This window comes from Balaenoptera acutorostrata, chromosome 9 (genome assembly GCF_949987535.1).
Source record: "Balaenoptera acutorostrata chromosome 9, mBalAcu1.1, whole genome shotgun sequence".
In the NCBI taxonomy this organism is placed as follows: Eukaryota; Metazoa; Chordata; class Mammalia; order Artiodactyla; family Balaenopteridae; genus Balaenoptera; species Balaenoptera acutorostrata.
In genome coordinates this window covers 1,923,254-1,943,290 of record NC_080072.1, presented here as the reverse complement: position 1 = coordinate 1,943,290, position 20,037 = coordinate 1,923,254, and the positions used below count along the sequence as shown (strand labels likewise).

General features: G+C 55.4%; 1 protein-coding gene across 1 annotated transcript in view; it reads right to left on the bottom strand.

Annotated features, from left to right (window-relative positions):
• Window positions 1–1,279: 1,279 nt before the first annotated feature.
• The window catches only part of TSPAN32 (tetraspanin 32), a 45,564-nt gene continuing 26,806 nt past the window's right edge, over window positions 1,280–20,037 (bottom strand). The window contains exon 12 of the mRNA XM_028163605.2: window positions 1,280–1,411. Coding sequence (XP_028019406.2) covers window positions 1,280–1,411 — 132 coding nt within the window. The remainder of the gene's footprint in view (window positions 1,412–20,037) is intronic.

Genomic DNA, 20,037 nt, shown 5'->3' with positions numbered 1-20,037 from the left:
CCCCTGTTGTGTCCAAGAGGCCCAAGCCGCTTATGGAACCTCCAGGTGTTGTGTATTTCATGCACAGCCCGGTGCCGCCAGTACCGCAGGGGGCCGGCCCCGCACTCCTGCTGTCTCCCGAGGGCTACGGAGGCAGAGAGGTGACTCATCAAGCTGTCTCCCCAGGTGACAGCAAGGTGACATGCAGCTGGAAAGATGAGAGCTCTGCGTCTGCAGTAACCCTGGCACGAGTGACTACTGACCACTTGCAAGGTGGCCAGTGCCACCGCTGGGGACTGAAGTTTTCATTTTGTTCATTGTACAGTGGTTTGAATTTCAGTAGCCGTGGGTGGCCAGAGCAGCGCCGTCGTACTCATCGGGACTCTGGTAGTTTTGTAGTTTTCTTGGTGGCTTATTGTAAAGTTTATTTTGGCTTCACGCTTGTGTAAGAGCCACAAGCACAAGTGTGGGGTTTGTGGGTGTCGAAGGGACGTTACAACAGAAGTAACGTCTTTGGGGGTCTGCCCAGATTCTTTCTGTTGAAGCGGAGGTAGAACAGGTCTTCAGTGTGAAGAATCGCTTGTCTAGGTGCCCTGGGCACCCTGCCCCGCCATCAGCTCCCTGCTGCCCACAGTGATAGGGACATTTCCTGCCAAAGGTGTGGGCTGTCCCTTCCCTGGGCCCTCTGGGGAAGGGGGTGGTGGGGGCAGAGAGCCCCCACCTCAGGGAGCAGCAAAACCACGCACCTGCGTCCTCGGCCCGCCATCCCCCAAAGTGGGTCGCGCCTGGCCAGCTTCTTCTGTCCTCTGCTTCAGTCCTGCATTTAGTGGGTACCAGCTGTGTGCCGGGCACTATTCCAGGCACTGGCTGTGAGGAGCTGGACAGCCAGGACCCCTTCGCTTGAGGACCTTAGGCCGTGGTGAGGGTGACAGATGTCACCCCGCGATGATCATGCCAGTGCTGCAAAGGGGGGGAGTTCTGAGGATGTGTGACAGGTGGGGGGTGGCACTCCTCCCCGTGGGTCCTGGAAGGAATCAGCCATGGAGCCGACCCTGAGGGGTGCTGGGGGGAGCATTCCAGGCAGAGGGGCAGCTTGGAGGAGTGGTGGGGTGGGAGCGGAAGGATGTGGGAAGGGCTGGACCCCGGGGTCTGAGGTTGGGGCCAGCGGTGAGGTCAGGGGCCAGGTGGGCTGGCTCTTGGGCCTGAAGGCCAGAGTGGGTCTGCACTGGATTCTGGCCCCAGTGGGAGTGACTGGGGGTATTCCACAGGGGAGCCTCAGGCCTTGCCCCTGTGAGGTAGCTCACATGGTTATGGGGGCTGGGAATGACCTGCTGTCTGCACACTGGCGGCCCAGGAAGGCCAGTTTGGTGATGCCATCCAGTCTGAATCTGGAGGCCTGAGACCCAGGGGAGAGGATGGTGTAAACCTCAGTCTGAGGGCAGGAGGAGGTGACAGGAGCTGTCCCAGCTCAAGGGGTGGGGCCAGAAAAGGGCACGTTCTCCCTCCCCTGCCTTGTGTTCTGTTCAGGCCTCGGGGACCAGATGGTGTCCTCCCACCTGCTCTCCTGCATCCGCGATTCAATGCTGATCTCACCTGGAAACACCCCCCCCCCAGACTCCCCCAGAAGTAATGTCCCACCTGGGCGCCTGGGGCCGGTTATGTTGACACAACAGTAAACATCACAGGGAGCGGTGACATGATGTGTGTGCCAGTGTGATCGGGGGCAGGGGGCACCCAGCGGGGATGTCCTGGGGAAGGCTCCCGTTGTTGGCTGGACCGCAGCGCTTTCCATCGCAGCTCCAGGACGCATGGACAAGCTCCCAGAGGGGCTGCGTTAGAGGATGAGGGAGATGGGGCAGAGCTTGCTATGCCTGGGATAGGAGACCCCCTCCCTGTGCTTCCCTTGCCCTGCAGCCCTGACTGCCCTAGGAAGGGGAGCTGATGGGGATACAGCTGGCAGCTCGGCAGGACCAGCAGGCTTTGCTGCCCAGCTGGGTTTGGCCTGAGTCTTCCCCTCCCAGTGACTTCGGGCTGGTTCCACCGTGTCCCTGTCTGCCGTGGAACATGACCACAGGCCCAGGCACACGAGCAAGGCCTGGCCCACGGGAGGCAGGAGGCCAGGGCCTCCTTTCAGCTTGTCTGATGGAGAGGCTTCTCTGCCCGTAGCTGGTGACTCACTGCTCTCCTGGGGCACACGTTCTGTCGGGGGGAGTTGGTGAATCACCAAACCCCACCTCTTTGCCTTCATTTCCTGTGGAAATAAAGACCACCTAAATGAGACAAACCGGCTGTATCTGCAGAGCCTGCTACATACAAGGGAATCAGCCACCCTCGCTGCATTTGGCAGGGACTCGAAGGCCGTCCCCAAGGGAGACAGGTTTATGTTGAAAAAAACAACAAAAAAAGGAGTTTAACATCTGAAAAATGTACTACACCATATCAATAGAATAAAGGACAGAAATTATGTGATCATCTCAATGGATGTAGGAAGAGCATCTAACAAAACCCAATATTCTTTCATGGTGAAAACACTCAGCACACTCAAAATAGAAGGGAATGTCCTCCATCCAATAAGGGGCGTCTACAAATACCCACAGCTGACATCACACTTAGTGGTAAAAGTCTGAGAGCGTCCCACCTAAGATCAGGAACGAGACAAGGACCCCACATCCTGCCGCTATCTTTGTGTTGATTTCTGCTGTACAGCAAAGTGACTCAGTTATACATATATATTCTTTTTCATATTCTTTTCCATTATGGCTTATCACAGGATATTGAATATAGTTCCCTGCGCTATACAGTAGGACCTTGTTGTTTGTCCATTCTATATGTAATAGTTTGCATGTGTAATCCTAAACTCCCTACTTCCCTGGTGGTCCAGTGGGTAAGACTCCGTGCTCCCAATGCAGGGGGCCGGGGTTCGATCCCTGGTGGGGGAACTAGATCCCACATGCATGCCGCAACTAAGAAGTCTGCATGCTGCAACTGAAGATCCCGCATGCCACCACTAAGACCTGGCGCGGCCAAAATAAATAAATAAATAAATAAATAAAATCCCAAACTCCCAATCCAGCCCTCCCCCACTCTACCTCCCCCTTGGCAACCATAAGTCTATTCTGTTCTCTGTGTCCTTGAGTCTGTTTCTGTTTCGTAGATAAGTTCATTTGTGTCATATTTTAGATTCCACATATAAGTGATATCATATGCTATTTGTCTTTCTCTTTCTGACTTACTTCACTTAGTATGATCATCTCTCGGTCCATCCATGTTGCTGCATACTCCTGCCACTTCTATTCAACATTGTCCTGGAGGTTCTGGCCAGAGCATTGAGGCAAGAAGAAGGAGTAAAAAAGGCACCCATATTAGAAAGGAAGGCTTGAACTATCTCTATTTGCAGATAACATGATGTTGTATATGGAAGATCCTAAGAGATCCACACACACAAAATTAAAACTAATAAGTGTGTTCAACAATTGGCAGAATACAAGATCAATATACAAAAATCAATTTTATTTCTATACCTAGCAATGAGCAATCCAAACGTGGAATTATGACGACAATCCCATGTGTAACAGCAGCAAACGAACAAAATACCTAGGAATAAATGGAGCAAAAGAAGCGTAAGACCTGTACACTGAAAACTACAAAACGTTGTCAAAGGAATTAAAGAACATCTAACTAACTGAAAAGATAACTGGTGTTCATGGATCAGAAGACTTAATATATTTATGGTGCCAATACTCCCCCAAACTGATGTACAGCTTCAATGAAATCCCTATCAAAATCCCAGCTGGCTTTTTACAATCTGATCGTAAAATTCATATGGGAATGCAAGGGCCCCAGAATAGCCAAAAGAAACTTGAAAAATAAGAAGAAAGTTGTTGGATTCACACTTCCCCATTCAAACTTACTGCAAAACTACAGAGATCAAGGCAGTGTGGCACTGGCATTAAGGACAGATGAACAGATCAGTGGAATAGAATTGAGAGTCCAGAAATAAACCCTCACATTCATGGTGGGTTGCCACAAGGACACCGAGACAATTCGATGAGGAAAAGAACAGTCTTTTCAACAACTGGTGCTGGGACAGCTGGATATCCACAGGCGAAACAATGAAGTTGGGGCCCTACCTCACGCTGTACACAAACATTAACTCAAAATGGATCATGGACCTCAATGTAAGAGCTGAAACTATAAAACTCTTAGAGAAAAACATAAACCTTTGTGACCTTGTGTTAGACAATGGTTTCTTATATACAACTCCCAGAGCACAAGCGAAATAAGAAAAAAATAAGTAGGGTAATCCCTGGTGGTCCAGTGGTTAGGACTTGGCGCTTTCACTGCAGTGGCCCAAATTCAATCCTTGGTCAGGGAACTAAGATCCCACAAGCCACGCGGCTCAGCCAAAAAAAAAAAGAAAAAGAAAAAGGAAAAAATAGGTAAATTGGACTTGGTCAAATTTTAAACTTTCGTGTGTCAAAGGATATTGTGTATTGATTGATATGATTTCAAATCCACTTGATGATTTAAGTGAAGTTGTTTTAATCCACTTGATTATGGCAAAGACAAAAAAAAAGTTGTTTTTAGAAGTAAAGTTGTTTTGGGGAGGAGGGATAAATTAGGAGGTTGGGATTAACATATACACACTACTATATATAAGATAGATAATCAACAAGGATCTACTGTATAGCACAGGGAACTCTGCTCAATACAGTTACAGTGTAATAACCTATATGGGAAAAGAATCTGAAAAAGAATAGACATACGTGTACGTATAATCGAATCACTTTGCTGTACGCCTGAAACTAACACAACATTATTAATGAACTATGCTCCAGTATAAAATTAAAATTAAAGACAAAACAAACAAAATAGAAGTTAAGTTGTTTTGATATAAGAATGAACCGTGTCAGGATGTAATGTTATTATCAGGGCTCAGCAGCTCAGGGCTCCCTGGGGGCTTATCAATAAGAACCGTGTGAAAAAGCAGCTCTGGTGCCGGACATTAGGGCTGTAAATACCAAGAGTCTGTGAGGACCAGGCGAGACTGCTGATCTAGCTCTCCGAAGCCCTTGGGGCATTAGCTCCTGCCCTGGTAAAGGTGATTCCTTTATGAGCAGTGGTGACAAACGGTGCAGCCTTCTCTCCAAAGAGATCAGCCAGCCGGCCAACACCAGCACCGTGATTCCCTAGCAACGCGCTCTAGCAACGAGGGACTTTTATTTTTGCGCGGGCAGCGGGACATCCGCTCTCCCGAGAAACCAAAACTTTGTACAAAAGGTACATCTCAACTGAATATGGACGTTATTCCTTATACTTCCCCTTGGCTGGAACAAAGGGGTAATTAATCTATCATTTGTTTGGAGTATGTTATTTCTGTATTGGCTTATTAAGAGACATTATCCTGTATGCTTGTGATATTATTATAACTCCCGCCGTGAACCTGTGTTAAATAAACTATTGGCAAAGACAATCCCAGTCTCTGAGCATGATCTGCCGCCCCCCTAAACAAAACAGATATCGTCAAGAAAGTGGAGAGACAGCCCATGAAATGGGAGACAATATTTATAAATCAGATATCTGATAAGAGACTAGTATCCAGAACATGTAAAGAGCTCTTAACAACAACATAAAGGCAAACAACCCAACTTAAAAATGGACACGGGATCTGAATAAACATTTTTCTTCCTTTTTTTTTTTTGGCCGGCAGGTTGCAGGATCTTAGTTCCGCGACCAGGGATCAAACCCACTCGCTTGGCAGTGAAAGCACAGAGCCCTAACCATTGGACTGCCAGGGAAGTCCCCGAATAAACAGTTTGCAAAGAAGATAGATAGTAGCCAATAAACACATGGAAAGATCTCAACATCACTAATCATCAGGGAAATGCAAATCAAAACCACCATAAGTAATCACTTCACACCCACTAGGATGGCTATCACAAAAAAGACAGAAAATAACAAGTGTTTATAAGGATGTGGAGAGGCTGGAGCTCTCAAACATTGCTGGTGGGAATGTAAAGTGATGCAGTCATTTTAGAGGATGGTCTGGCAGTTCCTCAAAATGCTAAATGGAGTTACCACATTACCTCGCAATGCCTCTTAGGTACATTCCCAAGAGAAACGAAACCATACGTCCTCTCAAAAATGTGTCCAGCACTGTTCGCGACAGCTAACGGGTGGAAACAGACCACGTGCCCACTGATGGCTGAATAGATACACAAAATATAGCAGCCGTACCGTGAAGTATCATTCAACCGTGAAGAGGAAGGAAGCACCGACACGGGCTACCATGTGGGTGACCCTGAAACCATGATGCTGAGTGAAAGAAACCAGTCACAGAAGGCCATGTGTTATATTTCTGCTTATGGGACATGTCCGTTTTGGGGAAATGTCCAAAACAGGCCAATGCACAGATAGAAAGCAGATTAGCGGTTGCCTGGGGCTGGGGAGTGGGGGCGGAGGGAGTGAGTACTGATGTGTACCTGCGGGGTCTCTTCTTGGGGTGTTGAAACGTGAAATTAGGTAGTGCTGATGGTAGTACAGCTCCGTGAGCATATAAAAACCCCTGAACTGTACATTTAGGAGTGAATTTGATGGTATGTGAATTACATCTCAGTAAAGCTGAAAGAGAAGGGAAGCTTCACTGTGTTCCGATCAGAGGCTGTCAGCCCTGGGGGAGATGGAGGTGGCTAACCAGCCAGGCGGCCCGTGGGGGTGGTTTGGGGGCTATTTGGCTTTCTCTGGGCGGTCCTGGGTTGGGAGCAAGAATAGGGAAGCCGGTGGTCCTGGCCACGGCCTGACCCTCTGGGCCGATTTCTGCAGAGGTTGTGGTTGATCTTCCTGGACTTCTCATCTGGGTCAGACCTTGCTGTCATATGTGGTCTGTCCTTGTCCTTTGCATAGTCACCTCTTGCTCCGTGAGTCTAAAATAGGGATAAAGAATGCGCTACATCGGGTGTGAGAGGCATGGTGGGGTAGGGTTATCTCTACTGACCTTCTCGGCCCAGCTCTCAACCGGGGGGCCCTGCCTTCACCCGGGGGGGGGGGCCCTGCCCTCCTGGAGCTCCCACTTCATAAACTAGAGAATTGAGAGTAGTGACAGGAGCTCAGGAACGGCCGAGGTGATGGGACAGGACAAGCCCTCTGGGGGCGTCCTGGCCCGGGGGAGAGCAGAGACCCCAGGCCGTAGAGTGCCGCAGGGGAATGAGCTGGGAGAGGGGAGGGCTGGGGGTCTAGGGTTCTTCTGAGGGCGGTGGCAGGCCAGGGGACCCTGGGGGCTGGCAGGTGTGTTTTGGAAAGTGGGGCGGCCAAGGGCTCAGTAACTGCAGGAGTCCAGGCCAGCGCTGACTGTGCAGGATGAGGGGCAGAGATGGACAAGGGGTCTCAGGCCAGGAGGGCCTCCCTGCGTCTTGGGGGTCAAGGGAGGGAGGACAGGCCAGCCACCAGAGGGTGAGGGATAGTTTAGGGTTCGTGCAGGGAGGGATTGGGGCGTGATTAAGGGCACAGTGAGATGTCTCTTAGGAGACCCCCAAGGTGTAGAATCTGTCCCTCTGGGGCAGTTTGCGGTGATGGTGCGAGGCCTGGTCAGGCGTTTCGGGGGTCCACTGGCCTCCCCTTCAGTCTTGCCCTGGGTACGAGGAGGGGTGAGGGGCCCTGGGCCCAGACAGGAAAAGAGGCCTGGAGGCTGTGACCCTGGTTGCACTGAGGCTGGTGGAGCTCCACGGCCCAGGGTGGACATCAGAGTTCCTGCACCCCAACCCCCCACCGGCCATGGGACCCCCAGAGCCGCACAGCCACATGCACTCACTATTCACAGGGGACCTCCTCCTGGTCAGCATCTGAGGCCTGAGGGCGGCCTGGCATCTGGTTACTGCTTAGCCTCCGGACCACTGGAAATCTTAGCCCAGGGCAGCTGGAGGAGGCCCCGCCCCAGGGAGAAGGACAGAGATGGTCCCTGTCCGGCTTGGGGGGTGGGGGAGCCTCAGGCTGAGGGAGTCAGGGGACCCCTTAAACTTGTCCCTGGGCGCCCAGGTCCCCAACAAGAGGCTCCCAGGGTCCTTCTCCTTCGAACAAGCTGATACCATTGCCTTGTTTACGTCTACATGATTAGGACCACGGAGAGGAACTCTGCATCCTGGCTGCCCTGCTGAGACCCGAGAAACGGGCGGTGCCCAGAGAGGAAGGGATTCACGATTCACTGTCCAGTACCGGCTCCCACGTGGGTGGGGAGGGGGCCCCACGTCGTGACGGGCCCGGAGTGAGGGTCAGGTCGGGTCTACTGAGAATGGGAAGTTTGGTCGAAGGGGGATCTTTCACACTGGGACCGGGATCGCCCAGGCTACAGGGATCCCGTTTGGTGGACGCAGCAGAGAGTGGGGTCGGAGCCTTAAACCGTTGGTGCTTCCCGTTGAGGAGCTGGTGGGTCTCTCTGGAGGGAGGCCCAAGGCCCCTGAACAGCCTGCTGTAGACGAGGCGGGGTCGTGCAGATGGAGACGTAGGCTGGGGAGCGGAAGCGGGGTCCTCAGTATCCAAACTGTGGTGGCGTGGGGTAATGGGGTTTCCGTTCTTAAGATCAAGGAAAACGAATAGCAATCAACACTGCCTACTCTCACTGCTTTACCGAACGACTCAGCTCTGGTTTCCAAATCAATACCAAATAATCAAATAACTGGGAGAGAACATTTAAAATCGATACCAGCCAATGGAGGTGGGAGGGCAGCAGCGGATGAGAGGCGGGCAGAGTTCCTGGGGTCTCGAAGGCCCCCCAAGGAGCTGATATCTGACCTTGGGCAGTGGGGCCCCAGGGAGGACTCAGAGGAGGGCGGGACGCTCTCCAGTGTTTGGATGCCTTTGGTGGCGACTCTGAGGATGGATTCAAAATGTGTGTGTGGGGAGGGTCCTCCAGGGACCCAAGTGGGCGATGAGTAGGCCGGATGCAGTGACAGCATGACTACCGGGGGACAGGCCAAGGGACTTGCAGGAGGGGGCACTGAGGGATGTACCAGGCTTGGCTGCCTTGTGGGAGTGGAGAGGTCGTTTCCCGTGGGGGCACAGGTGCAGGGGAGGGTGGAGAGGGTCTGAGTCTGGGGGGCCGGGGGCCCGATGGGGCCTCAGCAGGCAGGTGAGACGAGGCTGCCCCCCCCTCTGTCCGTCCCTCTCCTCAGATTACACACCAGGGGCTCTCGGAAGGCGGGCGGGGGCAGGCAGGGGACTGGGGACACTGGATGCCCAGCCTGAGGTGCTGTACCTGGGCTGATCCCAGCGTCTGGGTGCAGCCAGGGGACCTTTGACCTCAAACAACAGGCTCAGCTGGCCAGGCAGGTGGATGGGGGCAGTGAATCCCGCAGCCCTTCTCCCTGGGGACTCCCTGGGGGCCGGTCCCCATCACCCACTTGGGCCAGGTGCTACTCTAAGTCCCCTTTAGAGCTGAGGCCCTGGCCAGAGTGCCTCCACTCCCGCTGGCCGTGGGGGTCTGGGCGGCACGTGGGTCCGGTAGAGGCTGAGCCCTCGGCACCACCGGCCTCGCTGAAACTAGCCCTGGGCGGTGGGTCTCTGGCTTCCCGGCTCTCTGCCCTGCTCGCCCTCTGGGCCCCTTGCATCACTTCTAGGCTCCCATTCTCTTGCTGCCCCTCCTCCCCTCCCCACCTCTGAACTCGCCCAGCCCCGCTCACACCACAAAGCCTGGTCACACTGATCCCAAGAACTCCTGAGTCTCGGGAACACTGGAATGGGGGCCCCACTCGGGCCAGCCTCCCATGGGGACTTGGAGCCTTGGCCCCAGGTGGGCAGAGCAAGGACCCCAGCCGACCCAGCTCTCAGGTGGGGTGGGTGATGGGGAAGAGCTCCGAACCCCCGAGCTTGGGGCTGGGGAGAGCGGAGGCTGCACCCCTCCCCGCTGTGCCCGGAGCAGGAGCAGGGGGAGAAGGGAGTCCTGGGGAGTCCCCCACGCCTAGCCTCCCCAGAGCATCAGCCTTGGGGCCAGCATCTGTGCCCGATCTGGGCCCTGCTGCATCCTGGGGGCCATTTATGTTGCCTGGTATGGACTATAGGGGTTCAACCAACATATGTAAATGACTGAGCAAAGCCCACAGCCCCCCACCCTCCTGGCCTGGCTGGTGGGGCGGGAGGGCGTGACACTGGGTAACTGACCACTCACAGTGCTGGGCTGGGCGGCTGGCTTCCCTCAGACACCGCCCCGGGCCACAGGCCCCTCCCTGCTCCTTTGCCTCACAGAGCCCACGGGGTAGGAGAAGCTGGGGGAGCCATCTCCTCCCCGAGACGTGGCCCATCTCCGTGCTGAGGCCGCCGGGTCACTGCCGGTCTGTCTCCCACGCTCCTGGGCCGCCAGCGTGTAGCTCCATCTTGTGCCACCCCCGTCTCATTTTCCTTGAGCCCCTCTGTACGGGGTGCCAGGGTGGGGACGCAGCACCCTTTGGACTGGGGGTCTGCTCTGTCTCCGTCTGTAACTCCAGACTCCATGTTCCCCTCCCCCACCCCCATCCCCGAAGTGCATAGGGGTGTGTAAGGTGGAGAGGGTCCCCGGGGGGCCAGAACGGAGCTGCAGACCTGCAGGTGTCTGCGGGCGTCGCCATCCGTCTAGTTCGGAGCCCCCTGCTGGCCCATCCATGAAGCCCCTCCTCGCCCGGGCTCTGCCAGCCTCCCAAGAGTCCCCTCCCAGGGCAGGTAGGACGTCCTGCTTCCCTGCACGCCATGCCCAGGTCCGGGAGCACAGGCCTTGCCCCTGCTCCTCCCTCTGCCCTGTGCTGGCTCTGGGGCAACATGGAGCCATCTGTGGAAGTTTTCATCCTCCCTGGGCGATGCCCTGCCTGCACCCCACCTCCAGGGTTCCCGAGTCCGCGATGCCCTGCCTGCACCCCACCTCCAGGGTTCCCGAGTCCTCTCTGCCTGTTTATTTTATTATCTCCAAAATGTTTTCTGCAAATCACCCGGAAACCTGATTTTGGTGGTGAGGGAGCTGGGAGGACGGCGTGGTTACAGGGACAGACCTCCGATCACGGGGTGCAGGGCGGGAGACAGACCCGAGAAGTCCAGGACACGGTGACCCCCCACTTCCTCCCGGGGGATCATGGCCCCTTGGCCACAGGAGCCCGAGCAGAGCCGGCGCCCATCTTGAAGTACCTCCAGTTCTTTTCTTCTAACTGTTGAGTGTTCCCCACACTTCCTGCTCAGATTCCAGAGACGGGCACCCAATGGCTCATCGGCTGTTATTGTTTTTACCCTTGACCAGGTCAAAGGATGCTGGCCAGACCCAGATGCTCTGCCCCGGGGGTCCAAGGTCGTGAGGGACAGAACACGGACATCTACGCATAAGGATGGACCTTGGTCCGACCCCTCCAGAGGCTGTGCACAGGCCCCTGGGCAGGGCCTGGGCTGGGAGGCCCAGGGCTGGATTCCTGATGGAGCACCTGTACTTCTTCATGCTGCTGACCCTCCCCGAGCCATCAGGTCAAGCCGTGGCGTGTCTGCCCCCATCCCCCTCCAGCCAGCACCCCCTGCATCACACCTGCTGGTCTGCTTCCTCTATGGGAGGGGTGATGTTATGGGTTGAATTGTGTCCCCAACAAACTCATATGTTGACGTCATAACCCCCAGTACCTCAGAATGTGACCGTATTTGGAAATAGGGCCTTTACAGAGGGAATTAAGTTTTCGATCTCAGGAGGCGATCACCCCGCATTTAGAGTGGACCCTATATCCAGGGACAATTGTTCTTATAAGAGAAAGTCACAGGGAGATTGGACACAGACACAGGGAGAAGGCCATGGGAAGATGAAGGCAGAGGCCAGGGGAACGCTTCTTCAAGCCAAGGAACCCCACCTATCTCCAGCAAACCACTAGGAGCTGGGAGAGGGGCCTGGACCAGATCCTCCATCACAGCCCTCAGAGGAACCAGCCAAGCCCCCACCTTGACCTTGGACTTCCCACCTCCAGGCTTTCAGAGGGTAAACCTCTGTTGTCCAATTCGCCCAGGCTGTGGTATCTTGTTACACAGCCCTGGATGACTTCGACACTTAGATTTGGTTCTTTTTTGTGCCCAGCCATCCAAGGGCCAATCTAGCGATGTTTTAGTGCTGTCTTCCAGGACCCTTGCAGGGAGTTAAATCCTGTGTCACAGGGAGTGTTCAATATCCACACACTTACTCGACTTGGTATCCCTTCCCCGTGGGGCAGCCCGCTCAGGACCCGACTTCTGCGGCCTCTCCCAGCCCCCGAAGAGGTCCTGCAGCTTCCTCTGAATCTGGTCCTCATCATGTCTGAACCAGCTCAGGGCTTGTGGCGGCCTTGGTCCCGAAGGGGGGAGGTGGGGTGGAATTCCACACCATTACAAGGACGGAAGCCACGTGAGGGGGTTCATCGTGTGTGTCAACCTGACTGGACCACGGGGGACCCAGACTTTTGGCCACACCTTATCCTGGGTGTGTCCATGTTTCTGGAGGAGCTTAGCGTTGGAATGTATAGACTGGATGAAGCAGGTGGCCCTCCCCAGCACGGTGGGCCTTGTCCAGTAAGGTGAAGGCCCGAATAGAACAAAAGGCTGAGTGAGAGGGAACTCCCCCAGCCTGATGGAGGAGCTGGGACACAGCCTTTCCTTGCCTTCAGACTCAGACTGAAATGTGGACCCTTCTCTGGTCTCGAGCCCACTGGCTTTTGGACTAGAACTGATACCATCTGCCCTCCTGGTTCTCCCACTCGCCAACTCCAGGTCCCGGGACTTGCCAGCCTCCCTGATGGCATGAGCCAATTCCTTGTAATCAGTCTCCTATGTACACACACGGTCTACTGGCTCTGTGTCTCTTGAGAACCCTGATGAATATGCTCTGTCTTTGGAATTGTTCCAAGAGTCTGAAGTCAGCAGGGGACCGAATCTCCATCCTAGGAGCCAGGTGTGCTGGATCTGGAGGGGACCAGCTCACGGCCGTCTTCTCCAACCCAGCCCTGTGCCCATCGCAGGTGGGACAAGGCACTCAACGCCACTGACCTCCCATCGCCGGTGACCTTCACTCCACCTGCGAGCCCACTGTCACCCCTTGGGTGTCATCAGCCTCGAAACTGCCCCACCCATGAGACTGAAGATCCCAGGCTCCTCACTTCCACCCTTCCACTTGCCCTGTGTTTATCTCATACCTGCTTTGTCTTGAGCACCTACTTTGCTGCCGTTCCTGTCTTCACATCTTAGCCACAGCCTACAACAGCCATCCTTCACACTAATCGTGCCCTAGCTCGTGTTGATGCCGAAAACTCGGCCTCTGTGCACCGGTGACGAATCGAATCTCAGAGACGGAGTTTTGGGTGGAGTAGAAGAGAATAGCTTTATTGCTTTGCCAGGCAAAGAGGGACACAGTGAGCTGCCCCCGCCCTGAAAAACCATGTGTCCCAACCCGGGAGGATTTGTTGAGGAGTTTATAGCAGTGGTTCAAGGGCGGGGTTGCCGATAAGATCAGGGTTGTGTGTAGGGCCTGCATTCCTTTAATCTGGCCTCGGGTGGTCTCCTGATGAGCTTCTCTTGTTCCTTTAATCTGGTTTCAGGTAGTCTCTTGATGTGGTTCTCTGGAATGAAGAACGATAACATCTTCTGTTTGTTGGGGGTTTTAGTTCTGCAGAAGAGCTCAAAGATATTGTTATGTGCATCCCTTGAGGGGGAACCAGGACCCTATTGTTCCTTGACTGTTCCTCCCTTGTCTCTGCATCCCCTCCCTTCCCTGATTAGCAACTGTTTGCAAGGCTTCCTGCCCAGGAACCCCACAGGGTCCTCCGGGCTTTCAGTGTCTGCGACTCCTTTTAGTTGGAATGGACACCACACTCCCTGGGGGCCTTGTTAGGACCTGATTGCGACAGCATTCCTGAGTCAGAAGTTCCAGGGTGGGGCCTGAGGATCTGCATTTCTACCCCGTTCAGGGGTTGCTACTGGTTCAGCCACCACACTCTGAAACTAGGCTATGTTGCAGTAACAAATACGCCCTGAACTCTCAGGGTTCTTCTTTCTACCGCACTCAGTCACGTGGGCTGAGAATGTCTGCCTCATCTTCTAACTGTTTTTGGAAACTGTGGCCTCCAAGTTCACCGTGAAAGGGGGGACCATGTGGGAATTAGCTTACTTCCCTTCCCCTCGAATCCCACTGGTCGGAATGCAGTCATGTGATGCTGAGTGACCGCACTGACCGTAGAGGAGGCTGGGAATTGCAGTCTATCTGTTTGCCGAGCACCTAGTATTGCCTCTTCCACCAGGGCCCCTCTGCTCACCAGACAACTTCTCACACACAGAACACATCCTCTTCCTCCCCAAAGCCCTCTGGCTATGGCATCCACCCCCCAGGTCCGAATCTCCAGGTGGTAACACATCAGGTGGGGGTGAACCTCCTTCTGGTCCTGCAGCTTTTGACTTTAAAAGTTGACAGATTGTATCCGCGTCCTCAGGCCTCACCCTTACCTGTGCCCACGCTTTTGCTATGGGACTTTGGGGTGCCCTCCCTCCCACCGTGGTTCGGGAGCTTTGCCCCTTGACGCTGGTCTTAGTCACATGACTTGCTTTTGTTCTCACCAAGACAATACACCCAGGACAGCCTTCTTGAGGATGAGACACGTGGCGTGGAGCCAGCCAAGGTCTGGGCACAGCAGCCAATGTCCTGACATGACAGGAAGCCCAGCCAAGACCAGGTGGGTGGAGCCCCACCTCATGTGCTGCAAAGTGTACTGCCTGATGTCACGGTGACGTGTGGATACTTGGTTTTTTTTTTTTTTTTTTTTTTTTTATTTATTTATTTATTTATTTATTTATTTATTTTTGGCTGTGTTGGGTCTTCGGTTCGTGCGAGGGCTTTCTCCAGTTGCGGCAAGCGGGGGCCACTCTTCATCGCGGTGCGGGGACCGCCCTTCATCGCGGTGCGCGGGCCTTTCTCTATCGCGGCCCCTCCCGTCGCGGGGCACAGGCTCCAGACGCGCAGGCTCAGCAATTGTGGCTCACGGGCCCAGCTGCTCCGTGGCATGTGGGATCTTCCCAGACCAGGGCTCGAACCCGTGTCCCCTGCATTAGCAGGCAGATTCTCAACCACTGCGCCACCAGGGAAGCCCTGGATACTTGTTAATTTAGGTGTTTTGTTATGGCAGCACCCTACTTCAAAGAACCTTTTTCTCTGTTAGTCAGGATAGACCAGGTTATGCTGTGGTAACAAATAAGCCCTAGACTGAAATGATGTGGCATTGGCTTAGCAGACAGGCTGCTGGTGGTACAGAACCAAGCTTGGGTCTGTGCACTCGCGCAGTAAAGCCAATCTCCTGACCTCAGGTCATGGAAAAGGAAAGTGCAGCGTTTATTGCAGGTGCCAAGCAAGGAGTCCGAGGAACTAGTGCTTAAAAGGCCCGAACTCCCCGAAGGCTTTCAGGGAAGGATTTTCTTTTTCTTTGTTTTTTTGTGTGCGTTGGGTCTTAGTTGCGGCACGCAGGGTCTTCGTTGAGGTGTGCAGGCTTCTCTCTAGTTGTGGCACATGGGCTCCAGGCCACCTGGGCTCTGTAGTTTTGCGGCACACAGGCTCTATCATTGAGGCGCCCGAGCTCAGTAGCTGTGTTGCACGGGCTTAGCTGCCCCGCAACATGTGGGATCTTTGTTCCCTGACCAGGGATCGAACCCAAGTCCCCTGCATTGGAAGGCAGATTCTTTACCACTGGACCCCCAGGGAAGTCCTCAGGGAAGGATTTTTTTTTTTTTTTTTTTTTTTTAATATTTTGATGACTCCAATTTTTTTTTTTTTTTAATAGTTACTTTATTTATTTATTTATTTATCTTTTTGACTGTGTTGGGTCTTCGGTTCGTGCGAGGGCTTTCTCTAGCTGCGGCAAGTGGGGGCCACTCTTCATCGCGGTGCGGGGACCGCTCTTCATCGCGGTGCGCGGGCCTTTCACTATCGCGGCCCCTCCCGCTGCGGGGCACAGGCTCCAGACGCGCAGGCTCAGCAGCTGTGGCTCACGGGCCAAGTCGCTCCGCGGCATGTGGGATCCTCCCAGACCAGGGCTCGAACCCGTGTCCCCTGCATTAGCAGGCAGATTCTCAACCACTGCGCCACCAGGGAAGCCCGGGAAGGATTTTTAAAGACAGGGTGGGGGCGGGGATTGTGGGGTGTGTGATCAGCTCGTGGACGTTCTTCTGATTGGTTGGTGGTGAGGTAACAAGGAGTCAACATCACCAGCCTTCTGGTTCCAGTTGGTCTGGAGTCTACTGTGCTCGTGGGCAGCTTAGAGTTAACTTCTTCCACCTGGTGGGGTTTCAGTATCTGCGAAACAGCTCAAGGGACATGGCTCAGAATATGATCTACAGCCCTGGAGGAGGAACTAAAGGTCCTTGACTTTGTTTAGTGGCTAAACCATTATTATTTTATCTTATTTGACGGTTTTTCTTTCTTTCTACATTTTCTCACTTCTCTGATTAAATTTATTCTTTGACTAAAGATTTTTGCAGACAAAAGGCAGGCGGAGGACATGGAGGGGGAGTTCTGCTCTGTTACACTGGCCAGGGAGCCGATAGCAGAGGCTGGAACGATGGTGGTTGGTGGTCCACGTGATGCTGAGGCCCTGCATTTGGTAGAAAACGCCCGTGGTCACTTGGCAGGGGGACTGTGAGGGGACTGAGCCAGTAGCCAAGGGCAGAAGTCGGAAAACAGAATGATGTGTGTGTGCAGGTGTGCTGTGTATGTAAGTGTGCTCTGTGTGTGTGCAGCTGTGCTGTGTGTGTGTTGGGTGCCATTGGCCTCATGTGTACAAGGAAGAGGTGAGGTCGAGAAGAAGGCCCACTTTGTGAGCAGAAATGAAAGTGAATACGGACGCGGATCCAGGAATTCAGAAGTTGGCAAAGTTGGAAAGCCAGCTGCTTCCAGAGTTGGGATTTTAGAAGCTTGGTGACAGAGGCCCAGAACAACGTCTGAGTTGGGGCAAGCGAGGCAAAGGTCAGAGGGAGGGTCAGGTGCACGTCAGCGCCCGAGAGCCCCGGCAGCGGCCGTCGGGTGCAGAAAGGAGTGAGCAGACTGGCACGTCCAGTGGGCGTGGGGGGGGCTGGCAGCCGTCTCGTCGTCCCGTCGCCGCTCCCCACCCTGGACGTCCAGCTTTTGTTGCTCCTGACACAGGGCCCTCACCTCCGAGCAGCTGGACATTTGGTTTCCTCTGCTTGGAATTTCCCCCCCACCCTGCCCGACACACACGTGCACACACACACACAGCCAGGTGCACACACACATGCATGTGCATACACACACCCACATGTACACAAGCATGCCCACGTGCACACACATCCACGTATATGCACACACAGGCACACACCTCTTCATCCCCCTGGCCTTTCGGGCCTCAGCTTGCAGCTTGCCCACCAGCTGGGCTGAGAGCCTCGCAGCGCCGCCTGTGGCCCCCACCCCGCCCCGTCTTCCTTCCTTCATCTCGCTGGCCACCCCACGAGGTTGTGGCCCATTGGCGGGTCTTCCTCTGTCACCGCCGGCGTTGCCAGCTCCGAGCCGTGTCCTGGTGCCCGGGGTGGGCCCAGCAGGTTTTGGTCCAGTGGGCAGAGGAGGGCACAGCTGAGTGAACAGGGGAGGGGCTGACTGTGGCCTCCAGTGCTGGTGCTGCAGCTGGTGTGGGGGGTCAGGCCTGACCCCGGGGAACCCTGGGACACCCCTCAGTGGGAGGCTGTGAAGGGACCCCCAGGCTGGGCCGGGCCACAGGCGGCGGACCTGAGAGTGAGCTCCGCGGCCCAGACAGAGGCTGCCGACACTTGGACACCGGGCAACCCCGGGGGGCCCTGCGGGGCCCCAGCCCCGGCTTTACTGGAGCCTCCAGCTCTGGGGCTGAGGCTGGGACGGAGGCAGCAGCCGGCGAATCCCGGGTTCTGACCCTGAGCAGCCCGGTAGCTGTTCTTTTGTGCCACCCGATCCTCCCAGCCCCCCTCCAGCATCTCTGAACCTGGGTCCTGGCAGCCTGGAAGGGACTTGGCCTTGGACGCGGGGGTGGGAACCCTGAAGCTGCAGGTGGGAGGCACGGGGTCCCTGCACAGCAGACTCCAGCTCCCCGGGGCTCTCCAGACCTTGCCCACCAAGGCCCTCGACCCCCTGGACGTGTGTCCTCACGGACAAAGTGCCCGAAAACCCGCACCTCGCCATCCCCAGAGCTGCCCGGAGGTGCCCGACAGCCAGTGGGGGAGGGTAAGCGCTCTCATTCCCCCCGTGAGGTCTCCCAGCTCCTGGCGGGGAGGTGAGGCAGACACCCCGGCCATGTGGACAGAGGGACACCCAGGGCCTGGCTGCGGGGATTGCTGTGTGACCTCTGCCCCCAAGGCCTGGCAGGGCCTCCGACCCGGGCCTGGGGCCTGGGGGGGGGGTCTCCCTTGCTGCACGTGTCCCCTGGATTGGGCGCTTTCTGATCCAGAGGACAGAAACCACCGGTGCCCACCCCTCGCCCTGCCGAGTGATGAGGACTTGCAATCCCCTCTGGTCTGAGAGCTGGGATGTTTGTCCTCCCGGGTCACCCTGACCCATCTGGAGAGGTGCCCCGGACTCAGCGGGCTGCGTGCCGGCAGGAGGGAGGGCTGCCCCGCGGGCACGGCGGGGCCGGAGAACCCCCGGTGGGGGGTGGCCCCTTCCTGCCACCGGCCAGGCCCCCCAATGCTGCACCCCGACAGTGGATGTCAGCCTTTCCGCCCCTCACTGCCCTTCCCCCCGGAGCGAGTGTTGCAGGTTGGGGGAGGGAGTTCTCCTACTGCTGGGCACCGAGTCTGTGTGATGAAGGACGGCCTGGGCCCTCCTGGGCTGGAGCGAGTCAGTGCCTGCCAAGCGCCCAGACCAGCGCTGGGGGTGGAGGTTGCCGTGTGACTTCGGGGACCCCTACCATCCCTGGGACATTGGGGCTGGCAGGGGGCAGGGGGCACTGCTGGGCCTCCGCCGTTGCATTGTACATTTGTGAAATTGTGAAATGTTTTCACATATACGGAAGGGTGTGTCAATATGACGAGACAGACAGCAGTGCCCTGGCTAAGCAGTAGGCCGCCGCCAGCACATCGCGTGTCATCTGCCGGGGCACCCCTGGGGGGTTAGTGTCCTGCGCTGAAAACCTGAGCGGCCGGCACACACCAGACGGGGAAGGAAGAGGCCTGGCTGCCCTGGGATGGAAGCCAAGCAGAGCCTCTGAGCACCGTCCGCCTGCAGCTCCTGGAGAGTCTGCAAGAACCCATTCTGGGGGGGCAGGGGGAGTCACAAGGAAGGCCTGGGAGGCCTGTGACCATTAGAAGGGCAGCTATGGGACCAGATAATGTGGCAGGACTGTGGCTGGGGGCACCAGAGCCTGTCTCAGGAGCCTGCTGTGGGGTGAGTGTCCCCGGCTGACCCTGGGTGGGGGGAAGGGGTGCTCATTGTCACATGGTCAGGACAGGCCAAGGACCAAGCCAAGCCGGGCCAGCCTCGCCAGGGCGCTCTGAGGACAGCGGACGTGGGGCCCGGCGCAGGGTGCCCCTGGAGCGCGTCCCTCCACTGTCGGCCACGAGACCGTCTCCATGAAGGCCAAGGACTCAGGAGGCCAGAAGTCAGGAACAAGATAGTTTAAAACATTTACCCCAAACAACGAAGGGCCAAAGGAGGAAATCGTTGTGGGAAGTTAACAATACCTACCTTGGAAGAGCAGAAAATAATGAAATGGGGGCGGGGGTGGATACAGGAGAGAGGGTTGATAGCCAAAAGCTTCCCTGAAAAGATGAACGAAATTAACAAAGTCTGGCGAATTGGATCGCAAAAGGACGAAAACAACGAAAAAATGTTAGGAAGGTAAAAAGGGACCTACCAACAGATTCAGCAGGAGATTAAAATGATAGCAAGAGAGTATTTGATTACGTTGGCAGGTTTTTATTTGTTTACTTTTCAATAAAACTAAGCATGCAACTACCACGCAACCCAACAATTACAGGCTTGGGCATTTCTCCAAAAGAAATGAAAAATTGTGTCCACTCAAAAAACTGTACACAGGGGCTTCCCTGGTGGCGCAGTGGTTGAGAATCTGCCTGCTAATGCAGGGGACA